At 34.4% G+C, this 15282-nt stretch overlaps 1 protein-coding gene across 1 annotated transcript in view; it reads left to right on the top strand.

The window, feature by feature from the left end:
- Positions 1-15282, top strand: part of GRIK2 (glutamate ionotropic receptor kainate type subunit 2) — a 353523-nt gene that overhangs the window by 113907 nt on the left and 224334 nt on the right. Inside the window, exon 3 of the mRNA XM_059842388.1 lies at positions 3862-4119. Coding sequence (XP_059698371.1) covers positions 3862-4119 — 258 coding nt within the window. The remainder of the gene's footprint in view (positions 1-3861; positions 4120-15282) is intronic.

Raw genomic sequence — 15282 nt, 5'->3', positions numbered from 1 at the left:
CAATGAAGCCATATGCAATGAGACTGACATTATTGTCACTGGCATTAAGGAGCTGCTTTATTAAAGGTTGTAATGGCAACTCCTTGACAATTACATTGCCACTTTTGCTCCCACTAACCCTATCTAAAAGCTTTTCTGTTAAATATTTAAACTCCGAAATAAATTGTACTGAACATTGTGACTAGGATGTTTCTTATACAAGCTCCTTTGGAGTGAGAAATCTCACTGTCTTAAAAATTTATCCAGCAAAATGCCAAATTCCCCCAAATTCTATTGAAACTTGGATTCAATTTTAAACATTCAATCACTTCAAGTACATTTTCACAAATGCCTTTATATATAGTTAATCATAGACTTCAAAAGGGGAGTAGGAGTTGTAATTTTGTGCATCTTATACTGGCATGGCATAAAAATAAGCCTACATATTAAGTCTGTGCTTAAGACTATCACTATCAGATACATGTCTCGACCTGAGTTAAGCTCTTTTCTTGTAACTATTAATTATATGTTTACAAAAGAATGAAGAGTAAAAGTTAAGTTTGAACTTTTTCCCTAAATTTTAAAATCTTTGATTCTCAAAAAAAAAAAAAAATCCAAATTTTCAGATTGCTTTACATCTAAGTCAGGGGCAACAGGTACAAGTTTCTGCATCATTGTTGTATCCTAGAAAGTGCAAATACCAAGAAGTTCAATAAGTATTTATGGAAGAAAGTGCAAAACCTCATGTCGAAACTCTGTAAGACCTAATTTTGCACTGTACTACATGCTCTTTAAAAACACTTTTTTTATAAATTGAAGAGCTAATTTCATATGAATGCTCTGTGTAACAAGACAATAAGAAGGGTGAAAGAATTGGAGGTCAGCCTGTGTTTCTTATGGCAGGGTTATAGCCTAAATCTGCCAAGAGATCTGGTCCCAGCATGTCTTTCCCAAGCATTAAGGCCACAAAACTTTATACAATAAAGGATTTTTGGTGTTATGGTAGGCTAAGAAGAGTGAAAACTCTTGATACAACATTAGAAAGTATACATGAGGGAAAGCTCCTGTGGCATGATTAATGTACATGAAGGACATCTTAAAAGTGGAATTTAATACTAATTAAATATTCAGTTTAGGACTGAGGGGAATTTTTTACTGTTTTTACTATAACAGATTAACAGAGGATCTTGCTAACTTGTTTATCTGTTTATCTGACAAATAAATAATTCTAGTATAGATTCTTGTTAGGCATGAAAAGAGAGTATCCTTATTTGTGCAGAAATACAGTTTGATCATTGAAAGATTATTATGAAAACTTGTCATGAAAATTGGTCATTTTTCATGTATGAAAAATTATAGGCTAAATATTTGTGCCTAGCAAGATGGTTTCTTTGCAGAGTAGCATGCATGGTAGAAGAAAGAGGAAAAAATGTACTTTTAATAGAGTTTCTTTGAGTTGTTATTGTAGTGTTTTGGATGATGGATTAAAGTGGGTTTTGAGAGACACTACTCTTTCCTTTCCATCTCAGCCAACAGTGAATAAAAGTGCTGAATGTTAATTCTGTTTCTTTCATTCTCCTTTCCTTCTCACCTTCCAAATTCAACTGCTTCCTGACTCCTGCACATGCTGACCTGTGAAATCTAACGGGACATTTTCTCCCTGTTCCTGAGGGATGGTGCAGACAGCAGAGAAATTTCTCCTGAGACCTATAATTCTTTAATTCTTTCCTAAGAAAATGCAACTACTTTTAGCCCTTACCTGGGGTTTGCTAGCCTGACTATTATGTTGCTAATTCTTGTTAGACTATAATAGCTGAAATTAGAATGACAATGTGCTATTGATTAGACATATTGAATAGAATGCATATATTCCTTTTTCCCACTTGCATCTTGGATGAGAAAACAACACTTTATTTGTAACTGCTTAGGCTATATCAAAATCTGTGTAATCTTCTAGTACTAATAGCTTTTTGCATCATCAATTCACAATACAGACAACTGCATTTGTGCTCACAGGTGCTGTAGTTCAGAATCAGAGGCTAAAGGTTAACACAAAATGGTTCATTTTATTATGATGGATCCAAAGCAGAATTTTAACAATGAAGTTTAAGCATTTGACTCATTTTTGTGGTTCATTACCATGTCCATTAGTGAGCAGGCAGGCACTGCATCAAAAATAGCCTGTTTAGGCCTCTTATTAACACATACTTTTGGAGTTGAATATAGATGAAATATTAATGGTTTTTCAAAGGTACTGTTTGAATAAGCAACCTGAAGTCAATAAGATATTTCCAAGCTACTGTTTCAGTGAAGAATAATGTAAATGCAACAAAATATCCCTCAACATTCTAGGAAAATTGGTATGCATCTGATAGAGCCAGTGCCATATTAAATCACGTGTGAAAGCATTGCATTATTCAAATCTCAGAAAGAGGAAAAAAAAAAAGTCCATTGAAAAGCCATCTGGTAGCTATTGCTGTTGTTAGTGATCCCATTTACCGACATTTGCATAAAGCTTGTTGATTACTCTTAGGAAGGGCAATATTAGCATAAATGTTTTTTTATTGAGCTAGTCATTTAGGCAACACACCGAATAGCAATGAAGATCCTGTGTGTCTGACAAGTTTATTTAAACCACTGGTGTTCTGCAGCAATAAAAAGGTGTGCCAGCATAGTTTTTGGAATGCATTTAGAAGACTTAGCAATATTTTCATCAAGTTGAAAAGAATGTGCACAACAATTAATTTTAAATTGATGAGAAAAGCAGTGCAGCAAGATGTGTTTCTTCTGCTTGTTTCCTCAGCTGTCAGGAACATTGATGGTGGAGTAACAGAATTAATCAAACCCCATATAAATACTCATGTCTAGTTTGGTTTTCAATACTTCTCTCTACCAAATGAGTTGTTTTCCCAGAAGACAGAGTCTGTTTTCAGAGCTGTGTACTTTTAAAAGTTGTGCCTGTGGTAGTGAATGAGATAGGAGCAGGGCATTGGCTGAAACTCTAGTCTTCAGTATTGATTATTTTTTCCTGCCTTCTTTTTGGCATGTTCTAACAAATATTCAACAAAATGATACTGGAGTGTGTTGTGGGAGATTATACAGGCCAGAGACTGCTAATGAACAGCACAGGTAGAGTCACCCTGTATCAGAAAACAGGAAGCTGAGCCGCTGGAATAGAGCAGTATCATATCAGCCACTCTCAGGGCCAGTTTTATATACTCATACAAGTACAGCAAAACTGAGCATTTCCAGTTTTCAAGAAGGGACACCAAATTTTTTTTTCACTGACAGACAGCAATTTAATTTCAGGGAAAACACTGGTCCTTTAATTGTACTAACCAACATACCTATTTCAGATACAGAAATTCAAATGTCAATTTTAATGAAATTAAATCTGTGCCTCATAATTAACTGTGAGGTACTTCACATGTAAAATTTCTGAGTAATTAGGACTTCAGTAGACATAGTGGTGACTGAACGAGGAGGAAGTTTTCACTTAAACAACCCAGATTAGGATACTGTCCTATTGGACCCTTTTCCAAATATAAGATGCAGCTAAGCACAAACCTATTTTATTTGTCAGAACTTTTAAAAAGACACACAACTACTGGCCTTTATCACTTCCACTGGCATAGGAATGTTCAATAAACATAGCTGAGCACTATTTAGATGTTGAGTCAATATTCACCATTTAAAATGGAAGCTTGGAAGCGCATTCTGAAGTTGAAATGTGTAAGTGAAAGTTTTACACAAGAAGGGAGCTCTGTCAGTAAGACACTCATATTTCTTGGAGTGCCTTTTGTTTAATATGAATTGTGCAATACCTTCTGGCACACTGCCTTTTTCCCTCTCATCATTGACAGACTTCTGTCTCCTCTTCAGCCTGTGATCAGCTGTCCCTTGGGGTGGCAGCCATCTTCGGACCATCCCACAGCTCCTCAGCCAACGCCGTGCAATCCATCTGCAACGCCTTGGGAGTTCCACACATCCAGACCCGCTGGAAACATCAGGTGTCAGACAACAAGGACTCCTTCTATGTCAGCCTCTATCCGGATTTCTCTTCACTCAGCCGTGCCATCCTTGACCTTGTGCAGTTCTTCAAGTGGAAAACCGTTACTGTTGTTTACGATGACAGCACTGGTAAGGCCAAAGCATCAGGCTATGTGCAGATCTATTCACACGCACAAAGAGAGGGAGGAAGGGTGTCACTACTCATATTTCATAATTTAAAATATCTTTAATAGTCTGCAAGAATTTTATTGGAGAGGCAGTGTATAACAAATAATGTGGACTTATTAGCATAAGTATTCTCATAAGTATGCTTCAGTTGCTGAATTCTGCGTGTTTGAGCTCACAGCTGTCAATAAATTGGTCACACTCTGTCTGTGTTTTCTGCAGTGTCTTAACAGTTGCTAACAGCTATGTCTTTTGATTTTACTTAAAACTTAAACTTGGAAGAAAAATATGGTAACTTGAAAAATACACTAGTGTGCTCAGTGAAGTAGAAAGCTTAAATTCTGGTGCTGCTTCTGGTGTTGTTGCGTTTGAAAACAGATTCCATATTTGTTTGGAATTTTAGTATTGGTTTCTTCAGATAGAAGTGAAGAAGGAGTCCTGGTTTCAACTCTTAGCAGTTGGACCAAAAGGAAGTTTGGAGTCTTGTTTTCCAGATGAATTACAGGAGTTAAAAATTAACTCCTGACTTTCCAGCAGAAATATACTAGGTTCTTACCTTTCCCTTAGTCACCCTAAAACTTGTTTCGCCTTTCAGTTTCACCTTGACAGTGGTACCTTTGAAAAATGCTGTAAAACTTGCATTTCATTTGAGGTCTAGTGGTGGTTAGAAATAAGACCTTGGTTAAGAGGAAAATATCACTGTAATGATTGAAGATACAAGGAAGGTGCTTACCAAAGAAGACATGTTAAAATCTTCTGGGAAATGCTGCTAACTTCTTCCATGCTGGTTGATCTGTCATTGTCAGGAAAAGAGCATAGGGAGCCTCAAACTCTTCTCATGGTTCATTGAACTGGAAGGCTGTTTGACGTGCTCATTACAGGATGCTACTCTCTATCGAAATCTGAAATAAAACAAAATAAGATCAGGAAACAAAGTGAGGCTACCTATAAGAAAGACTAACTGTGCTAGATAAACAGCAGTTACTACATCAGGGCAGAGCACCTGCTTGCTGCTCAAGCTCAGATTAGCTGCATGTGTAGCTACCAAAAGGTGAGGAGGGAGCAGAGAAGATGGTGCATGAAAGTCTTCATAACTAATCTTTTTCTTTATGTCTTTTAAAGAATTGTAAGGCAGTGAGGCTGCCTCACTACAAGTTTGTGGGCTGGTGTTACCAAAAGTTTTAGGAAGTCAAACTTTTGATTTAAGCTTTAAAATCAAACTATAGCTTTATAGACCTAAGGCAAGCAATATGTAGCTTGTTTTTTGTTTTCCCTTCTCTTTTGTTTTCTAATTTTTTATCTATTATTGTTCTGAAATACGAAAGGAAGCTAAATCCTCAAATTTTAACCAAATGATGATAGAAAAAAGTGAGTTGTGGAGATTAAGGTTTGTGTAAATTGGAAATATTTCACCTTTATTAAAGTCATTTGGAGCCTAACTATTTTTTCAAGAACAGGTTACCTCTTTAAAAAGTCAATTCAGTTAGAAAATTCATATGTTTTAATACTTTGACACTGCTTTGCTCAATAATTTCAAGTAATTCTCTTCTGTCCAAAAAAAAAGTAAACCAGAAGGATACTTCATGCTTAAATCTCTTCATATCCAGAGGTATGTTTTTAACAGCCTTGATAGACCTGATCTCAATAAAGCATGTTTTGAAGCCAGGACATAAATAGAAGTGGGAAGAAAATTAAAAAGAAGGTTTTCTTATATATATTTTGATCTCCTTGTTCTACTTGGTATTACTGTTAATATTTGAGAGAGAAAAAACCCCAAACATAACCTTTTTTTAGAACTATTTTTAGATAAATTTCACAATGAATTAGTAGATTGAGTTATTTAATCTATTCGAAGAGCATAAAGACTTGTTCCAGGATATAATCTCTTTAAAATGATATTTCTTTCTCTAGTGGCCAGGCCCTTTATATTACAATATTGTTTGTTCCCATAATCTCATCTACAACATTTTTTATTTTTCCCTTGAAATCTATTTCTGTCTAAAGAGGCAGAAAAAACCCAGTCTGTTTTAAAAAGGTTATCCTCTTTTTTTTTGTGGTGTTTTCTGTAAAGTGAACTTAAATTGTGCTTTTTAAAGACTGTCAAATTCTCTTTGTTAGTAACATCTCCTGTGGATAATTCCAGGAATTAAAAGTGAATACCACTGCTGGGAAGTCCACAGCATCACTTGCCTTTGAAGTACATACAGGAACAACTCTTAGCTATGAGCAAGTATTAGTCTTAAAGAAGCAGATTTTATATCTGCTGGAGTTCAAGTGCAAACTGGTGGTTTTTGAGGCAGGGGGATTGGAACCTTTTGAAAGGAAGTAGTCACTTGATCTTGGGAAGTGGTACTCTCCTGTCATAGGGTATGACAAATACTCAGATGTGAGTCTAGGACTGGAGCTGAATATGATGTTTCAACTAAGATTTAGAAATTGTGTTGTATGACTTGTGCCATTTAAGACCTAATTACAAATAATTAAAATGAAGGCAATGAATACAAAATATTTATCACTTTTTATGTCTGTTTCATCCATTTGATCAGTGATTACTTAATGTAAGATGGATATAATTATTAATTTCTTTTTTCTTTTTTTCTCTTTTAAACACCCACATTTTGCACTCTTTTATTGAATAGTTGTTGAGGATGATGCTGGATGCCTTTTTTAAAGGTGATTTTAGAGCCATGGATTTCCTTTATCTGAATGGACAATTCCCCAAAGGGCATGCTGGTCAAGACAATAATATGTTGGTATAGCAGCTACAGTGATAATTTAATTGCTAAAACTAATATTTTTTGGGAGATTCACATTTGCTTTATGTATTTTTATTATTATTGTAAATATGGATACAAAGAGAGCTCGTACTTTTATTATAGAGAGGAAGAAAAGGTATAAAGCATGCATAAACTAGGTCTGCATGCTTCTCCAATAAATTATCAGGGCTTTTCCAAGGTTCTGAAAGATAGTAGGTTGATTCTGAGGGAAAGCATGATATCAAGTGTCCATTTAACTATTTACATTTTAAAAAATGTGTTTATCTCCTTAAATGCTAGGGCTCAGTTTTATGAATTTTCTAAGGAAATGCTAACATTTTGTAATAATAAGAGAGAGATATCTCACTTGCTTCAGAGCTAAAAAAAACCCCAAAATTGTGTCCATGTTCTTCATCTCCTCAGTGTGGGATATAACTCTAGGGTAAAAACAAATGGCAAAAGCTGTGTGGTTATTTGATGCTGCAGCCAGTAAAAGGCCATGTTAACTCTAGTGTCACTCCCAGAGGTATGCTAGAGACTCCAACTGCTCTGTTCAGCTGCCCCTGGACAGCACCATCGTGTCCAACTCTATTCATTCCCCCAAGTTTCTACCTTGTAGGAAGGAAAGCCATTTCTGTGACTGATCATGTAAGTGTAGATGAAGTCTTCCATACTATTTTTTGTGTCTTTCAATCCACAGAGTAGCTGCCTTCAAAAAATTGAGATGAGGTGTCCCTGCCTCTGAGGACGGGATTGTAACTAGATGACGTTTAAGGCTCCTTCCAACACAAACTATTTTATGATTCTGTGAGATGCATGAAATAGATATTTGTATTTGGTGTGGATCTAATTTGATTTGAGATTGGGTGGTGTGAAGGTGGTAAAGGGGAAGTCAGGGCTTGTTTAGAGCCCAGTTTGAAATAAGAGAGAAAATTTGGAATTCCAGTCTCCCATTGTAATAATCTTCGAGATTACTACTAAGAACAGGCATTAGTTTGTTGTCTCCCTCTTTGAAGAATTCTCCCTATATTCTCAGAGAAGGAATAGCTGTACATCTTACTCCTAGTTTGAGAAAAGGCATAAGCTTTTTTAATATACTGTGGGTAGCAAGTAGACCCTGGCCCTTATGATGGAGAAGTTGCTAAGTCAGAGAAGATGATTGCAGTCCAGCTATTGCTCCTCATGTCAGACTGAGGCTCAGAGTAGGGGTTTGTTCTCTGCTGATCAGACCTGCCTCGTCTTCAGGAGTGTGTAATGAGGAATGCAAGATAGCTTGCCACAGGAGAAAATAGAGGTTGTGCCATGCTGAAATAGGTACAGGGAAGCTTCTAGAGGGATATGATCAATAACAGTGGAGTGAGCAAAGATCAGGTTGGGTACAGCGTAATAAGGAAGACTCGAGACTGTACAAATAAGATGAAGTAGATAAATAAACTAGAAAGGTTAATTCTACCTTGACTCGGTAAGAAGAGATGCAGTTTTTACTGTGGGGCTATGGTAATAGAAATAAAAATGAACATAGAATGGACAAAGATTTTAATATTATAATAAAACCTCTGCCCTGGTAGAATTTTATGGAGTAGGTACTGCGGCACTAGGTAGATGAGTTTTTTCTTTCAGGAAATTAGAAATGTGTGAGTCTTTTTTTGTGGAACTCTGGTTTAACAGTCCTGCACTGACTTTCATTATTTTAATTATTATTTTTTTTACATTAAATAATAGCTACTTTCTGCTTCCTTCTTTGATTTAATTTCCTTTTTTTTCTATCAAGATTTTTTTTTAATATAGCCCATATTTGTACAGGCAAAAAAATTGTAATAGGGCTCTAAAACATTTTTCTTGCTAAAAAGGATAAATATTACTTTCTTTTATCATTTTAAACGGAAACACTTATTTCTTTTAACTAGGATTTAATGTCAAAAAACAAATGCAGAAACAGACAAAACCCCAGCAATCCACCCCCCTCCCCCCCAAAAAAAAACAACAAGAAAACAACACTAAGAAAACAACTAAAACCCAACACCCAAATCTAAAAAACCTCCTAGCAGGATGTAATGAGAGGCCGATTAGATTTTTTTTCTCCCTTAAAGTAATTTATAGTCTCTTTGTTAATTAAATTCCACTAAACTGTCCCTGGACACTAATTAAGTCCTTTCAGATTTACAGATTTGCTAGAGTCAATTGTCTTTAAGAAAGAAAAGTGGAAAAATGACAATATGTTTGTCATGTGCATGTCCTAATGGATTTAATTGGTCTCAAAACAATAACTTAATTTCAAGTACATATTTTAATCTCTGTGCTAAAGAAAACAGACTAGACAAACTGTAAATAAGTTTTTGAATCACAGAGAATTAAAAAAAAAGAGAAAAAAATGCATGAATAATGAGATGATGAGCTCTTAAATTATGGTGGCACTTGTATAGATATCAATATATTGATACTTTTTTATATCAACAGAAGAAGTTGATATAAACAGCATTCTGGATATTTTTTCTTAATTAACTTTTGTTTTGGTCTTGAGTGAATGAGTATAAACACAAAAAATCTGTTATATCCATGAACAGAAGCCAAAGTAAATGCCAAAAATTATTTCAGAAATAAAAATGTTTTGTGTTGGTCTTTAGCACTGAATCCTGTGCTTTAACTGAAATGAAGAAAGTTGAAAGATGCAATTTTGTTGCTGTATTCACTCGAGTATACAGGTGGCATTGATTTGTAGTAAAATGACAATTTCTTTCTTGGGACTGGTATTAAAATTCCCATTATCTAATTCCAACTGTATTTGGTGTTATTTTGGCCTCGCCTTAATTTTGTGCGCAGTTATGGCCCCCAGAATCTAAAAATATTATTAAGGTAATTGAATGTGTCTTGAGTAGGTCAGCAAGGCTGGTGAAAGGGCTGGAAGGCATGATGTCCTATGAGGACTGTGGGATATCAATATATTGATACTTTTATATATCAACAGAACAGATAGCTAGGAACGTTTAGGTTAGAACAAAATAACGTGTGTCCTTGAAGGGCTGGGGAAAATCCACCTCATGGGTTTGGTGGTTTGTTGGTGTTTCTTATGGGTGATGTTTTTTTTAAATTTTGTTTTGGTTTGGTTTTTGCTTTCTTTTTTGTTTTGTTTTGGTTTTGTTTGTTCGTATGTTTTTATTATCATTAATTTTTATTCTTTGATTTTTTTCAACATCAATGTTTTCATACTGATCTTCCTAGACAGAACAGAAAAAGAAAAGACAGGTAAGGGTAACCTTCAAAAGTCTCTATCAGGACTATTTACTACTACTGGTGCTAATGTCTCTATCAAATGTGCAGAAACATTAATTTATAAATGAATATTAAGTTACTCCACTGCCATTGATACTCATTTCTCAAATTGGATTTATATTCATGTTATATATAGATGAAAACTGCATCTAACTGCATTCGTGCGTACTTTTGTATATTTATAATGTTTTGACTTGTGCAGTTTTAGCTAGCATTTATTCTGGTTCTATGAAGCAGATGCAGAATTCAGAGTACTGGTTGCTTATGAATGTCTAGGTGACTATTTTTTTCTGCAAATTAATAAATTTGTGTATAAACCATATCAAAGATAGCAATTGGAGTGGATAGTTTAGCACAGGATGTTAAACAGAATTAATTCATTCCTAATTTGTGCATTATCAATTAACAGTTATTCTGTGTTGCTTTAGTGGAATAAATGAAATGAGTACCTAAAGGAGGGTTATATTTACCAATGTGAAAAAAGTAGACTCTAAGCTTCCCATGTGTATAAGCTGGAATGGCATGTAGTTCTGTTCCACATCTTTTCAGTCAGCAGTTCAGAGAGCTTACAGCATTGGTAACACTTTTATTGAACATTTCTATTGGGGAAAAAAAGACTTTTAAGCCTTCTTTAAAAAATTCAAATTTGGTAAAATTATAATAATTTATAACACTAATAATTTGGAAAATGAAGGAATATTGTCCTGAATGATTACATATTACATAAAGTCTTTAAATACAGAGTGTTTCAAGTGCTGTGCACAGTAGTTTCAGGTGAAGATTCAGTTAGTAGTTTTGTGCTGAACCAGATTGTGGTATTTGGATGTAGCTGATTGGTGTATTCCTTTACTAAGACAGTTATTGCACATTTATTCTGTAAAGTCCAGAAATAGTTTTCTAGTGTTATATGAATATATCAGTAATATGGAGGATGCTGTGAAGTTAAAATTTCACTTTCAAACACTTTCAGTCTTTATGCAGATGTTCACAATTACTTTAGCTAGTTGTCTGAAGAAAAAGTGTTCAATTCTGTTACTCTTTTATGGCAAATGGACCTGTAATTGTTCTTTGAGACTAATTCTAAACAGATTTTAATCAATTTTTTGAAAAGCAAAGTAAATGTCAACAAGTTAACAAAATGCATTATTCTAGCTCATCTTTCAGGAAAACACGTTAGTAAAGCTCTCACCCATAATTTGAACAACAATTGAATTTGGACTTACTGCAATAGGCTCCGTATAACAAAAAAAAATCTATGGATTTAAAATAAATCGTTTTTAAAAATACATAAGGTGCTTTATAGTATTTTTCTAGAAGCCTAAGGAACAGAGGTGGAGGTAATATTTTCACAAATTATAACAATGAACGTATTCCAAATAGTGCTTTAATTGTTTTGCTTTTGCGGGTTTGAATAAACTTAAGAATTTAAGCCTTACAGAAAATTGCCTAGGGAACTTCTGATCAAAAGAATTGTTTCATGAAGACTGGAAAATTTTTTATTACGTCCGAATACAGAAATATATGATAGGAAAACTAAGTGAAAAATGAAAAGAGGAAAACTGAGACAAGATCAGTTCACATTCTTGTATGGGGTGTACATTTAAGATTTATCCAAACTGAAGGACAATTTTACTCTTATTTCATATTATATATTTTAGTAATAGTAAAGTAAAAGTATTACATATTTTATCCTCTGGTTGGGAGAACACTGTGAAATATACTTGTGATGTCAGTCCCTTTGTGAATTGCTCTGCGTCACTCTCAGTTCAAATATTACTGTCTTGATTCATTTCAGCTTCAATTAGAGAGTTTTTTTCTCTCTTGCACTCTTACCAGTTCCTTTCTTTTGAAGCAAAAATGAAATAAGCTTTTGTTTCCAAGAGTAAATGTACTAGGCTGGTGCAAATTCCTTCTGAGGATGTTCATTTATGTGTTTTTTCAAGCTAAGTCCATTTTGGAATTGCTAACTAGTTATATTGCTTCTTTTGTCATTGATTCTGACATCTTTGACAAAATCTTTTATCCTTTGACAGTAGTATAGCTCTTTTTTTTTCACTCTTCACCCTCATTAAATTACACTGCTCATACATCATCCACTTGAGAGATCATATTTCATATAATTATGATAATTAATTTGAAATGCCCAGGACTGTTAATTCTTTTTGCTGTCACCATCATAATACTGAATCCATGATAAAACTTTATGAAAATGTTCAAAAAAGCATATTTAGAAAACAGGATAACAACAACATTTCAAATCAGGCATATCATAATAGAGCATTTGACATAACCGAGCATAAATGTCAACTGTAGCTGGAGACTAGAAAAAGATGGCAAATCTAATATATCAATAAGGCATAATTTTGTCTCAATTTTCAGCATTTCCCTCAAGTATGTTATTTTTTTTCTTCTATTTTCACACATTATATGCAAAGGTGAGGAAAGGGTGGACAGGACTCAAAGCTTTTTATTTTTATTTCTTTTTCTAGCTGCTGTATGCTACATCTGATAAGCACTCAGGTGGCATGAAAAAATGTTTTATGGTGATCTTCAAGACCAAAACTGTTCCATGAACTAAAGGTCTTTCCTGAACTTTAGAGGCACATTGATTCTCTCCTGTGGAACTGTGTGAGATGGGGTAGAGGCCTTTTTTCACTGCAGTACTGCAAAGCCTTTATTAGAAAAGAATTGTTACTGGAAATAAGCTACATTGGGATTGGCTATTTGCAACTATAAAAGATGTTTGCACCCATGCTCTGACGTGCTTGCTTAGCATATTTAAGGAAAACAATAAAGCTGATTATTGCCTTGCTCTTCAGTTACAGCTGGTTATGCTGAAGCAGCAGTACAATGGATTTAACATTCTGATGCTTAGACCCGAGATGCAGAAAAATTAAGTGATATGCACAGTATCAGAATAGAAATCTTGACTGTCTATGGAGTTAAACCTATATTCATGGTTTTCTTGTTAAGTGATTTTTTATTTTTTTTTAACCCTAAAGCTAGTCTGTTCTGTATATGCTATTTTAATAATTGCAACTTCAGTATTAGTCATGAATATAATTTTAAACACTTCTCCTTTCCTGTACTAAGTAACTGTTTAAAAATTATTATTTTTTTAGTCTAAAAGAAAGGGGGATTGGAATTTTAGTTTGGGTTGGTTTTTATTTTTTTCTGGCCTAGTCTAGACACTTATAAATTTTTTCAAAATAATGAGATTTGTATTTCAAATGCATATAGATACCTGCACAGTCATGTGTAATTACAGTTCTGAAGTTTTTTGTTGTTTGCTTGTTTTAGAAGGGAGAAATTTTCTCAGATACTGAGAATTGGAACAGTCTGTCCAGAGAGATGGTGGAGTCACCATTCCTGGAAGTTTTCAAAGAAATTACTTGGCACTTAGTGCTATGCTTGAATTGGTGTGGTGATCTTTGGTCAAAGGTTGGGCTTTATGACCTTGGATAATGTTTCTAGAATAGAATCCTATTCTGTTACACAGTCTAGGAAAAAAAAGTCAGAAAAAAACTACCTAGCCTAAAAAGCTTTCTCTGATTACTGGCATGGCTACCATCCAAGAGATAGTTTTTGAAAGTATTTTCAGTAAGAAATAATGTAACTTTTATTTGCCCTCTGACACTCAGGGGTCCAGAACTGTCTTTTCAGGGTGACTAATACTTTTAGTTAGTGAAATGCCCAAAAGAACTATATTACCAAAACTCCCCCACCTTTTCCTTCCCCTCTCCTCAAGAATCCCAACTTGATCAAATTATTTTTTTCCCTAAAGCATAAACTGCTTCAGTGTAAATTTTTTAATGTGCTTGTATAGCCAAAAGGTCACATATGAGCAATGCAAAATTTGGAATTAGTTCCTTAAGATATGATAGAACATGTCTATATATTCTAAGGTTGTTCTGATTTATAAACAGTGGTTTGCATCTCTTTTGTACCTCTGAGGAAGAGTTTGGCGAGTAGTCACACCATGCAGTTTGATAAGGAGATAGGGACATGGGAATAGGTAGCTGGACATTGTACCCAATTTATACATCTGCACTCTTTCCCCCAGAAGGAAATGATGTCGTACAAATACACCTCCAGAACTCATTTGACCAAATACTGCTATTATCATGGATGACTCTTATGTATTGGCTTGCCCTCATGAATCTAATTTTTAAATTTTCAGGTAAAGACGTTTGAAACAAAGCAGCTATAATTTTGACAAAGGGCTTGCTAAATAGAATTTTCTTTGGTGAAAATTCTTTTGAAGTCAGTTACTAGACACATTTCCTTCTTTTTACCGATATAGAACTATTGTTTTCCTTGTAGATGTCACATTTAACAGCAAAATAAGTCAACATAATACTAAATATGCTTGAACTCCTCTTCATGTCACCGCGACTAATCATTGCACATTTTAAATATTGCAAGTTGCTAATGGCATCAGACTCTAATGCATTAATACTTGTAAAATGTATACATGCATACACATATACTATTTGGCTTGCTCTCCAATCATTTAACTACAAGATTGAAAAATCCTGCTAAAATGTTGGACTCTAAAGCTACTAATAAGAAGCTGCATTAATTATGCTTACAATGAAAAGACAATTGTTTTTTCTGGACTACTTATCTTAGAACTTTTTCCATCAAAGACACCACTGCTACTGTATTTAACTGGGATTAAATATAACTGGTGATCATTTTAAGGATGCTTTACACTGCTAGAATTGAGTTAAATGATCTTAATGTAGCACAAAACCTTAATATGAATATATGAAAGGTCCATCAAGCTGTCTTTTTTCTTTGTCTCTATTTCCTCTGTTCTTTTCTTAATGGTGTTGCTGTATTAGATACAACAGCACAAAGAACACAGAACAGCCCACTGTTGGAAAAATCCTACCAGCTAGTGCAATTTCTTTTTAATCCTTTCACTAAAGGTGTTTTTGTTTTTTTTTTAGTTGGAGATGATAAAACTAAACTTTAGAGTTCATGAGTAATCTCTGTGAGTTCTTTCGCAGCAATTAACTGTTACAGCTGATGTGAAACATTCTATCAATGCAAATAAACCAGCATTCTCCTCCCTTCTACCCACACCCCTTTCAAA

The sequence above is a fragment of the Haemorhous mexicanus genome, chromosome 3, assembly GCF_027477595.1.
Source record: "Haemorhous mexicanus isolate bHaeMex1 chromosome 3, bHaeMex1.pri, whole genome shotgun sequence".
NCBI classification, from domain to species: Eukaryota; Metazoa; Chordata; class Aves; order Passeriformes; family Fringillidae; genus Haemorhous; species Haemorhous mexicanus.
Note: the sequence above shows the minus strand (reverse complement) of the source record. Positions and strands in the feature narration are given on the sequence as shown.